The sequence below is a fragment of the Bemisia tabaci genome, chromosome 2 (assembly GCF_918797505.1).
Source record: "Bemisia tabaci chromosome 2, PGI_BMITA_v3".
In the NCBI taxonomy this organism is placed as follows: Eukaryota; Metazoa; Arthropoda; class Insecta; order Hemiptera; family Aleyrodidae; genus Bemisia; species Bemisia tabaci.
The window spans coordinates 9,446,243-9,458,925 of NC_092794.1; the positions used below are offsets into that span (position 1 = coordinate 9,446,243).

At 35.0% G+C, this 12,683-nt stretch overlaps 1 protein-coding gene across 1 annotated transcript in view; it reads right to left on the minus strand.

Moving 5' to 3' along the window:
• Positions 1 to 12,683, minus strand: part of LOC109040160 (uncharacterized) — a 52,698-nt gene that overhangs the window by 12,770 nt on the left and 27,245 nt on the right. Inside the window, exons 21-31 of the mRNA XM_072297270.1 lie at positions 11,752 to 11,973; positions 10,880 to 10,933; positions 10,313 to 10,457; positions 9,186 to 9,315; positions 8,284 to 8,491; positions 7,292 to 7,835; positions 6,510 to 6,760; positions 5,704 to 5,778; positions 4,496 to 4,615; positions 3,059 to 3,149; positions 1,884 to 2,029 (exon numbers count right to left, since the gene is read on the minus strand). Coding sequence (XP_072153371.1) covers positions 1,884 to 2,029; positions 3,059 to 3,149; positions 4,496 to 4,615; positions 5,704 to 5,778; positions 6,510 to 6,760; positions 7,292 to 7,835; positions 8,284 to 8,491; positions 9,186 to 9,315; positions 10,313 to 10,457; positions 10,880 to 10,933; positions 11,752 to 11,973 — 1,986 coding nt within the window. The remainder of the gene's footprint in view (positions 1 to 1,883; positions 2,030 to 3,058; positions 3,150 to 4,495; positions 4,616 to 5,703; positions 5,779 to 6,509; positions 6,761 to 7,291; positions 7,836 to 8,283; positions 8,492 to 9,185; positions 9,316 to 10,312; positions 10,458 to 10,879; positions 10,934 to 11,751; positions 11,974 to 12,683) is intronic.

Below are 12,683 nucleotides of genomic sequence, written 5' to 3' on the forward strand. Positions count from 1 at the left end.
CAAAATTAAGTCCTCATGAAAAATTTTACGATGACTTTTACCAATTATAGATTATACATTAGAATTTATATGAACGCTACCACTCTTACTTGAAATATCCTTTGAAATATAAACGATTTGAGGCTGTTAAATTATTCAAGAAGAAATTCCAGTCTCCCAAATTTACTTTTCACAAAACAGTTACTTAAAAACTAACGTTTCGTTCCATACTAAAATCAAAATAAATTTTTCGGTAGACAATGAGAGTTTCTTCTTACAATTTGATTCTTTCTTATTCAAAAATTAAATCAGACTATCTTTATTTCCATTAAATATTTTGCTTTCGATCTTTGGAACAGTTGTAAAAATTTGTTGGGACCGGAAAGAGGAAAGAAGAAAGAAAAACCCTTGGAGAGTTGACAAAATACTTTTCAAAATTTTAACCAAAGAAACCAGAAACTCATTGCTTTTTCACTAATGCAAACACTTCAGCTCCAAAAATTCAGTAAGTGAGTAGTGGTTCGGCAACGAGGCATATTGCAATAAACGGTATCCTTCTGCAGCCCTCACACTTCCTCACTCTTTTTGGGAAATCAAATGACAACAGAGTACAAAATTTGCGTACATGTATCAGTGTGAAGCATACCAACACATTATTTAAGTAATGGGGAAAAAAAATGTTGAAATGGCTACCTTCTAATAGGTTAAAACCAATTAAATTAACTAATATATATTTTGCCAGTTTCTCCCTAGTTTTAGTTGAAACAAACCAAGAACCCTCTCCCTTTTATATTCATTTGGGCTTTTTTGTTTTTAAATAATCTCAATCTTACACAATATTTTGGTATACAATATCAGTGGAATCAGTCAATCGATCATTGGAATTTTTTTACAGAACATTGGGCGAATTTTCAGATTTAAGTTATACATTCTGGTATCCTTTGGATATCTTGTAAATTTTAGCCATGAAGAGATTACTTTGGAAAAACTTGAAAAGTCAGTCTATGATCAGTCATAAATTTTAAATCAAACTCATCTTTCAAAATGCAGAATTAAAGTGCAAACAACACATCAAAATTGATTGAAAATTAAAAACTCAACTATTGAATTTATTTCAGGGGTTTAAAAGATGACTTCCTGTATAAAAATTCATTGATGATAAGTCTGAAGACCTTCCAGTTTTACAAAATAATCCAAACATGTCAAAAATATAATTCCAAAAGAATTCACGACCAGAGACAATTTACAATACATTAAAACTGTAAGTATTCTCGGGACCAAAATCTGAGGATCCATCTTAAATAATTACAACAAGCTAAAACATACAAAAAAGTCGATGAGCCACGAGCTTAAATCTGTGCGAATAAAAACACTCAGCAAACAAATGAGTTTGTCAGTGCCGAGCGGCTGATGTATCTTTCTGGTTAAGTGAATTCTAATGACCATTCATAAGATAATTCAGTACGTACAGCTAGAGATAAGATGAGAAAACTCTGCTTGCACAGTTTATTTTGAATTGGGATGGAGTCTTTTTTCTAGTAATTTGACCTGCCTTCCTGTGTTTTTTATTGGTGTGCCGTATTGAAATACTTGTGAGATCTAACTTTTGAAAAACACTGAAATTTTCATAGATCCAACAGAAAAATTCTGTGGAAAATTGATAAAAATCTGACAAAAATAAAATGCTCTACATAATCTTAGAAAATGAAGGGGGAAAAAAACAATGCAAAGAGTCATTCATAAATAGTAAATCATTTTATCATTAGGCATTTGACTGGCAATCAAACCATACTACAGTAAGGATTACTCGTCAGCAAAACTAAAAACATCAGCACATAATGTTTGTTTACACACTCCTAAAAGCAAAAACAACAACTGAGTACATTGAATAGTCCATAGCTAACCTGATTATTGCTTTCACTATTACTTGTCGCCGTGTCATCCCTGGTATTAACTTGGCTGCTCTGGTCTGAACCATAATTATTTTGAATGAGGGAATCAGGTCGCACCACAACACTAAAGCGCCCTCGTCTGATTTCTCGCTGCGATGCTGAAAATTCAAATGGACCAGTGTTGTTGAAGTTTCTGATAATTATACATAAACAAGAAACAGCATAGTGACTGCAGGCTTGAAACCCAGGATTTTTAGTAAATTAACTTTGAGTCAGCCTCAGCCTTCGACCCTGACACATACCTGTCAGCCTCATATTACGTTTCTGTGAATGATAATGGGTCAGTTGCGCTGTACACAGAATCGTGTTTTGAGGCTTGATTCTTGTCGATTAGCTAAACATAAAAAGATCTGTCCGAACAGCAACTTTCTACGTCCAATATTAAAAGAGGTATTGCCCTTTGAGAAGTCAGGTTCGTAACGTCATCTACCACAGTGAAGACACCCTTGGTTTCTTCCACCTTGCTTCTATCAGTCAGTCATACACACATTTGCACTGGTTGCTCAACAAGAAACTCCGTTAAAGCAAAGTGGAAGAAACTAAGGGTATCACTACCTCGGTGGATGACGTCATAAACCAAATTTTTCAAAGTGTGATATCTTGGTGAGTATTAAACATAGAAAGTTGCCATTTGGACAGATCTTATTTTTAGCAGGGCTACAAGAATCAAGCATCAAAACACGATTTAGTGACCAGCACAACTGACCTATTTCTATAAATGAGCTTAGATGACAAAAATTGGAGCAATATAAGAGGGAAGTTCCTTTTACCTCACTAGCTTTCCATAGTGTTTTAACAAAGAGGATCAATCATTCTGAAAATCTCGGCGCTTGCAATCTCCGTTCAGAAGCTCTCCTGCTGTTCAACCTTATGCAAAATCTTCATTTCTCTACGAACGGTAGAAATTGTTCTCGTCTTGTTCATTACAACTTGTTGACAATTGTGATAAGTTCTATCAGATTCTCCGATGCAAATTACTTTGATTCTTGAAATAATTCCAAACTCAAGAATTCAAAAAATACTGTGCTCTTTCTTAGCGCAGCAGTATGTTTGGCATGTAAATGCTCAGTTTCATAATGAACTGAAGATCAGACTTTAAAAATTCAATTAAACGATTGCTGACTTACTTTCATCTTCTGATTGGCTACCAACTTTACTTTCTGATTGGTGACTGTCAAGCCTCTCTTTAGATGCATCTATTTCCTGCATAATTTCGCCCTGAAATCAAATGATACAAGTTGGTCAAGATACAAATAAAGTCATGCAAAACTTTCAAATTTTTCATGGTGCCGTGTTTGAATTTTTGTATGGCTCTATCCTTTGAGATTCTTAGAACAGTTTCTTAAAATTGTTAGTCGCCAAGAGATTAACACTAAAATTTTGATATAAGGACAAGAAGAGGGCCACGGATAAAAGAAAGTGAGAGGCAAAATGTGGTAAGATGCAGATGTATAAGTAGAAAAGCATGTCATTTTAACTCTTCGGCACAAGAATGTGACCCGAAACAAACCACCCAAACAAATTTTTCTATCATTTCATTTCAATTTGATTAATCCATTGGCGTACTGGTATTTTTTTGCTTGCCTTGTTCAGCAGCACAAGTAATTAGGGGCAACAAACAGTTTTTCTAAAAAAAAAAACAAATGCAAAACAGAAAACTGCAAAAAAAAAAAAAAAAAAACTAGAAAAAAAAAATCTGAACATATGTTTATTTTAAGTTCATTCTCAAAACACTGACTCAATTTTTTAAAACAAAAATAATTTTATTGATGATATATTGAATAAATGATAAAATAATAAATTTGGCCTGTACCATAACCATCTGTGGTCTGGTAAATATGCAACTACGGTTCAAATAAATAAAGAAAATAATTATTTTTCAAGAATTTAAGGAGCTAGCAGTCTGCCTAGACTCAGTTGCAAATATTTAACCTCAACTTCTTTCCTACTCAATGGGTGAGTGTGAAAAGGATAGGCAGTTGCTGGGTGAGTGAACCGTCAGGAAAAGTGTAAAATTCAAGCTTTGAAATGTATGTTTTCTCATCAAAATTTTGAGTAAAATACGATTTTTGAGACAAACAGTAGTGAAAGTACCTTGTAACCAAGATATAAACGTTTTTTGGTGCACGAATTCAAACTTCATGCTCATATAAAATGAATTATCTACAGGAACTAAATTACACACTAAACGTAGCCACAACAGTCAAAGCGGGATGAAAATATAGCAACATCAATCTTGGCACTTCGGTGTAGCTATTGGAAATCGTTTACTTTTTGAATAATACAGGGCAGAGAAGGAACACTTCTGGATTAATAAACTTACCAAAACCATTACAGCACAGGATTTGACTCTCTTAATCTCTGGTTTTTCTCGTAAGCGGGAAATTCAAATTTTCCTTGACTAGTGCTAAATAAAAACAAAAATATCTTGGTAGGGCTGGGATTTAGTAACTTTTTGCACAAATCGTCTTTCTAAATGAAATTTCGAAGAAAAGACATAAAAAAGAATGCTTAAATTCGTACCTCCTCTAGGGTTCCATTAAGAAAAAAAAATCAGATTCTACCTGAAAACTGGAGGTTGCTGGTGTGCTTGACGAAGTTACTGGTGTCGATTGACCTGTGCTGTGACCATCTTTACGATGCCGGCTTTTTTCTGATCCAGGACCATGAATTTTGTTTAATTCCTAAAAAACAATAAGAAAATAAGAAACAATAAGAAAATAAGAAACAATTAGAAAATAAAAAACAATTAAATTAGGAAATAGGTTCACTATGTGAAATTATCTGAAATGTTTTCTTTTCATTCACACAAAAATCTTTCCTTTCATTCTAAAATTTGTTCGCACTAAATAATATAGTGTATTAAAGTGTATTTGTTAAGTGCAAAAGGGAAACTTGAATTTGACATTCATTTTTCTTCCATCTCTATTTTTAGTTTCATTGATAATTTTTACAGAACTACAAAATTAGATAGAGGATCGTCTATAAAGGACATTATAGCCTAGGAAAAGGTGGTCAAGCGCTGAGTGACACCACTTAAGAGTGATTTTTTCTTCCGATTCCATCACCTTTTTCACCTAAATTGAGGGCAACGCTCATACATGGGCACAGTACTGTGCATCATATTTTTAGTAATCGTCTGAGCTCGATCTATTTCGGCTTGTTTCACGCGCCATATACTGCTGTCACTAGTGCCACCTGGCGGCATTTATAAATGTGGATAAATGCTTAAGCAATTTACTTCCTTAATCATCAGTGATCAGTTTCCTCTCGTTTTCCGATGTTTGTTGTATTTCGTGCCTTGTTGTTTATTCTGTTATCACTGCAGTCTCATTCCAATACCAATTTCACCATGTAACGCCGTTTGCTGGATTTGTATTTTAATTTCTTTTTTATTTTTAGTTCTATTTTAGCAGTTGATAATGGTGCTGTAAAGTACCGAAACGTCCTGCCTGCGTATTTTGAATTTTAGCCTTGTTTCCGCATTTTCCTGTGTTTTCGATTATTTTTAGAAATGAGTATGGGCATGTAACCATTCAAAATCTGGGGCGATAAAACTTACTATCTGATTTCCAGTAAATAATTTTAGAAAAACACCTGATAACCAATTCTTGCCGGGTACATAACATGGGTCTCTGTTCTGAAAATCTATTCCAATATCCCCTCCTCTTCTAGTCTAGAAGTGATAACAGCAAAAGAAGGTAATAATTTTTTTTTTCTTTCTTTCTGTTCAGGAGATGAATGCTAAATAGAAAGTTCAGTGAAATCTTACAATTTCTAGATAATGTAAATCTGCCAGCGTTTTATTCAATTTCTTTTCTTCATGAATGTCATCTGCGTGGGATCCCTGTAACAAATAAAAGCGAAGTCTTGCAATGACCGAAATCAAACCTCAATCTTCAATCAATAAATGGTTATGGTGAATAAAGCAACTTATTGACTATTTGGAAGGTGATTGTTTAGGTGGAATAGTTCTGGTTGGAACACAAAAGTACTTCACTTTTCCGTTTACTTTTTTTGCCCTCGGAAAAATGGCTCAAAAAACCAGACAAGGATCTTGATGTATTTTAGGATTTATTTTCAAATTTAACCAAAATTAAAGCTTCATCTTCAACCATTCAGAAGTTGTCACAAATAAATTTGTTTTCTGAACCAACCTGATGAACATGAGAGTATTTTATTTGTAACGCTTTCTCGTACTTGGCATTTTATTTTTTTTGGAAACTTTTCAGTAGGTAATTCCAGCTCATTTGAAGATTTTGAAAAAAAAAGAAAAAATTTGCCACCATTTATCAATATAACAATTAGGAAGGAGAAATAGAACGATAGGAGCGAGTTACTCTCGGTAGTTTCTAAATCAGGGGGCGGAATGATGATTTTCGGACAAAAATCATATTTGTAACCTGAAATTTTCGATAACTGTGCTAAGGAATCGCCCTTCACACAGAATGAAAAAAACGATAAGGAGAACCGGTTGTCATGGAGCAAAAGTGGCAATCATTTCAAACGGCTTATTCATCATTCAGTATGCTTGAGGCTTACCATCGAACCTGAAATATAGCATTAAAATAAACGTACGGGTGTTCTTGTGATGACACTTGGGTTTGTGATTATAGACATTGGCTGGATGACTGATTTTTCAGGATGGACAGCAGTTGATGATTCACCCAAAGCAGAGTTTCCATGTTCACTTGGTAGAGAAACCGACTGCATGACTAGAGGAGTTTCATGGACGACGACTGGTTGGACTGTTACTTGAGTCAATGGACTCTTGAGGTCAGGGTTGCCAGAAGACTGAGCCACTGGTGTGGTTGCCATCATGAATCGACCTGAAAAAAATTCATCAGGAGTCTTTTTTATATAAATGAAAGTCGATATAAAATCAACCGCTTCTGTTCTGACCCAATTTTACCATCACTGATACTAGACTTCACTTTTTCCTGGCTTTTTGTCGGTAAGGAGAGTGAGCAGGCTTTGGACGAGAAATTTTTTACACTAAATTGCTCAAAAGTTTAACAAAGAAAAAAAATGGATCATAATGAGCACATGCTCGTTTTAAAATGTAAAAAATTCATCAAAGAAAGAGAATTTGCTTTTTTTTCCTCCTTACTTTCACGCTGAATTGTATGTTTAAAACATGAACCTTTTACGAGAGATTGATCAAAGTATTGATTCCAAAAGTTAGGAGAGACAAGAACAATTGCAGAGTAAATTCAAGGTTCAGCAGCAAAGTTTCTCAACTTCCAAAGGTTGAGTAAAACTCTTTAATGAGGAAGTTTACAAAAGGGAGATAACAAGATCATGAAACAAGCGTTTCCATGATTTTACTACTTCGAGATATGAGAATGCAGAAAAAATACCTGGAATGATTGGCTGCTGCATGACAGGTTGATAAATGTATTGTGGTGACTCTGATGTTGAAAGTTTCTGGACAAGAACATGCTGAATAGGAGACTTTTTCTCTGATTCAGATGTTGCTGGCGACATAAATAGCTGACTAGAACCGCCCTCACTAGCGGTGATTGGGCGAAGCAAGATAGGCGTTGCATGCTGAGTAGATTCTTGAGATTCCTTCGGAGTTAGTTGACTTCTATCGGCTGGAATCGGATGAAACAGCATGGGCGTGGACTGAGCATACTGCGGTAGTTCAGCCGATTGGAAATTACTCGGAAGAGGCTGAACGAAGACGGGAGCGATGGTCGTTTGAACCGTGTACTGTTGCTGACTTTGACTTGTGACCGGCTGTGAGTCCGAGGTAGGGGCAACAGAATGGACTAGATAGGGTTGTTGCATAACAGCAATGCCCTCTGATAAAATGGCATTCTGATATACTTCGATAGCTGCTGTTAGAGGAGGATGACTTGAGGGAATGCAGTGAAGCGTGCTTTGTGGTGATAAAGGACCCTGAAAGTTTGAAAAGGCATTAGGAATAATTTTCAATGAACTAATACACAAGTCGAATGTAGAATTTTCACACCTTCAGTACTATAATTTAGAAGAAAGATTTGTTAAAAAAAGAGAGAAGAAAAAAATATTAGAGTGTCACTTGATTTTCTTTCGATTAAGACTAAGGCAAGCTCATTTTTAGGTAAAGCTATGATACTAGGGAATGAAAATATGTTTCGTGAACTGCTGTAACTTCCTAAAAAAATTGTTACCCTCATTTACTCAAAATGAATTCTTCTTATCGTCTCAATATTTAGTTGACTATCTTGACTGACTGTAGAGATTGTAGTCTCTTAAATTACTTGAGAGCCAAATTTTACTTTTTAGGGGACAAACGTAATTAATTGTTAAAGATTTAAAAGATTGATGGCCTCAATCCTGAAACGCAAAACTTTTATCTTCATACCAGGGGTTGTGAATTTGTCATGGAGATAGAGGTAAGCTTTTCATGAAGGGTCTGAATGGATGTTGCATGGTTCTGCGACTGTAAGTGATTGTGAGGCGTTGCCGGATGCGATGGTGGAGTGCCACTCAATGACAATTCTGATGGCTGCGATGTCAACTGATGTAGCTTCTGTTGCAGGTCAGCAATGGTCTGTGGACCTCCGAGTCCACTGAAAAAAAAGCGATTATAAGTTTGTGAAAATTCTGCCAAAACTTATGAAACGGTATAAGTTAAGAGGAATCAAGTCCATTAATGCAAAACCATGCAGAAAATAAAATAAGGAAGAAAAAAGTTTGGTAGGTGGCAGAATCCAAACAAAAACAAGAAAAATGCATTTCATAAAGTAAAAACAATAGTTTGAGGAAAAAATAACAAAGATTTATCATTATTCACTGTCCCTTAGGACAGCATATTGACGGTGTAAATCGGCAATCACATAACTCAGTTTGCGACGTTGCAGACTTCCTGTCATACTTTATTTTTTAAACGGAAAACTACTCAAGCATAATTCTTTAAAACTGCCATAATTTTTCTTCTCAGTGCGAAGAAAATTCTGCATAAACTTCAAAGAATGATATCAATTTGTTCTCCTTTGAAAAAATAACACAGAGGCGGAGATTTTCAGACACCGCAAACAAGATATGTGATTGCTGACTTGCACCATCAATATGGATCAAAAATTTCGGGGAAATCAAAATTGATTTAAAAAAAGAAGGCTTGCAAGAATCCTCAAAATGGAAGAATTGGAAGATTTCAAGCTACTTCTCCATCCCTATGGACGAACTGTTATTGTCTACATACTTGAAAGTTTTAAAAACTTACAGAATGACTTAGATCATAAAACTAAGAGAGAAAACAATTACCTGCTATCATTTGAATTTTGGTGGACAATTTTACCCAATAAATTACTGTGCAATGTGGACTCTGGAGAGAGCTGAGTCATTGGTGATGAGACAGTGCTACTTTCACTCATGAATTCATTACCGCTTGTACCTGTAAGTATAAGTTAAGAAATTACTATGGAAAGAAAATAATAGATATGAAATTTTGAATAAATGACTATGCAATGACTTGATAATGACTTTGCATAATAAGAAACATGTTAGGTGAATTTATTGGTAAAATGGAAGCGATAAATTAGATAAATAAACTAAAGGAATGAGAGCAGCTAAATGAGATGAATAAAAGAAAACCCAATAGAACAAAAATTTAATAATACACCATGCAATTCTGAACTAACTTTTATTTTTTTTAAGAAAAATTTAGTGTCGAATTATTTAATTCAAAATATTGATCAAACAAGTGGTTTTGGAAACAAGATTGTTGAATTTTTAGTGGAAGTACTATTTTTATGGGGGGAAAAATTTAGGCACTTATTACAAGCCTAAGAGTGAACTCCAATGGTGGAGCTGCAGAATTGCCTATCTCAGTTTGCAGTGTTGCAGATTTCCTGTCATACTTCATTTTCCACATGGTAAACTAAAAAACATCATTGCTTAAAAAATTCGGTGATTTTTCTTTTCTATGGAAAGTATATTCTGAGAAAATTTTAAGCCACAGTGTTGTTTTGATCTTTGTTAGAAAATTGAATAGAATTGGAGATTTTGAAACACTGCGACGGAAATAAGCATTTTTCTAGTTTTACTGTCCAATTGATACATCTTACTAGGTAGCATTGGATTGATAGATGATTCTCTACTCCTGTCATCTATTAATATAAATAAACTCCATCCTTGAAAATTTCGAAAAAAGGGAAAGATATGTGGTCCTGCTTGAGGGGACATTGTAAAGAGGATTCAGAGAAAGCAGCTGAAATGCAGGTTCCATTAAATGAGGCTGAAATTGCACCAAGTCGATGGCAACATATTCAAGGAAGTAAATATTCTACAAAATTCGGCGGATGGACCTGTATAATTTGACAGAAAGCAGCTAGCCAAATTGAAATGTTCGAGTTGCAAAATGATACGGTGAAATACAGTTGAATTTTTACCAAAGTCACTATGACGGGTTGATGATGTTGTCTGATCACTCGGTGAATCCAGACTGCAGGATGCTAATTCTGTTTCCGACTGCTCTTGGGCCGGAGTTGCAGCTGATCCAGGAACAGAGACAGTTGGTTGAGTTTCTGATGATGCCTGGGGGTATGAAAAAAATAAAAGTTCAACTCTAAATACCTAAAAATAGAGGGAGCTCCTTAATAAACCCTGAATATAATACTTACCGTACTTTGGGCAATTTGAGTTCTTCCAAATATTGATACAATTTTAAAAAAGTTTTCAAGCACAAATGCTTTAAAACTTTGGGATAATGACACTTAATAATACTTTTTCTTAAATCCCCTAACTCCTTAAAGCCACTGATAAAATAATGTTATCCCAGAGAACTATTTAAATTTTGAGCATTAAGAATACAGATGTTCAGTTCTCATTTGTAAACTTTTATGTATTGCATAGCTCAGATCTACATTAAACGGTAATAATCCACCTCTCTTATAAAGACACATCAGAATACTCCCCAATACTACACTGTTTTTGAGTTTGTATAAAAAAAGACTTACCGCAGTGGATCCTTCAATGACAGGACTGACCAAGAACCGTGATATTTTCCTTTGCTGAAACACCAAACACAATAATGACATTCACGAATAATTACCTCATAAAATCCAGCTTCTCTTCATTGGCTGATTTTTAAATGTGTGTAAAATTAAAATTAAATAGTAATTGAAATCAAAAACATTTCCTTGGTAGACTGAAATCGGACAAGCACTTCAATGCACGTGTATCCACTGAACATTGTGCCTCCCCCTTTGTATTGGTTCTGATAAATATGAACGCTCAATGTGAAACTTAAATTTTATTTGAATACTTTTTCTGCTTTGTTTAGGGAGCCACACTGTTATAGCATTCTGTTGAAACAGTGCTGGGGCCATAGTTTCAGTTTTTGCTTTCTCATGCACAAAAATAGATTTTAGAGATTATTTGAGGGGCTTGGAGGACAAGGCGCATAAGTTCTGTTTTTGAAAAAATGGAGGTATTAACGATTTCAAATACAACTAATGCATATACTGGGAAAAATTCACTTCAAATTCGAATTTTTAAGCATCGAAAAGTCAGTTTTAACTTTCTCTCCGCTATAAGGACCCATGCAATTTCGAAACTTCAGGCACATACTTCTCGAAATAGCAAAAACTGCCATTATGCGCCTTGTTTGTCAAGCTCCTCATTTCTATTTAACAAATTGAGCTGCTGTTACTATTGATGTCACAAAGAAGTTATATGCGTGAGTGGAGGAAGAATCTAAGCCACTAAGATTTGTTGTAAACTATGCCCTAAATTATCCTTAGAGGTTCCTGCCTCAGATCTGATGTCTGAGAATCTCGACCGTGTTTTTCCTTTGGAAAATACCTTTAAAATAAACAAATTCACTTACTGGTTTTTTCGGTAGATCAGCGATAGAAAGTGAAGTAGCTGATTTTGAGGTGGATTCTTTTTCTGCAGGATCAAGAGGGACTGTATCCTCTACATGGCGGATTACCTCTGTTTCTCTGGCAGGAGGAACAACATCCTCAGATGAAGTTGCCTCAATGACTGAGGGTGCACCACTTGATGTTGAACCAGCATCCAGGAAAACAGGAGAGCTTGCATCATCCCTCTGTAAACATAAAATTCGATATATCACTTACAAAATTAGTACAAACACGTTATTCAGCTTCAACTTTTATGGAGCAAAGGCAATTAACAAGAATAGGACATGCATTCCGCTTCAATAAAGCGACTTCAAAACTCGCAACGTAATTTGCGACATCGTTCTCTTACTATGTCGCACTATTTCCTGGAAAAAACATGCAAAAATTTCCTGTTTCACAGATTTTTTTTCTAACCACTGAACGTTATTAAAAGCAGCCTAAAGCTGAGTTTCAAGGAATTTTGACTCTTACATTCCATCTGCAACCCTTCTGACTCTTGGAAACTTTTCTTTGGACCTCTTACAAGTAATTTTAAAATTTATTTCATACCAGCCGTGTTTGATTTTTATTTCTTCCTTTTTTCTTCTATTTGACTTTTTCCACTTTCTGCTGTTTATATTTTCTGGTTATTTTTGGAGTTTCCGCACAAAATCGGTGCTGACAAACAAAAAACTACAACGGTAGCCTAGGATGAAAAAATCACTCTCCTCAGAGTAATTTAACTGCAGTATATCAAATCTTAAAAAATTAGAAGAAAATGCAATTGAAGAGAAAAAAGTGCACGCAAAGCCCAATGACGATACGAATGATGGAAGTATCACGGCGCAAAATTTAAGAATGGCTGCTAGATGATGAGAAAAACTTGACTTCTAACTATGGCTTAAAATGACACCCT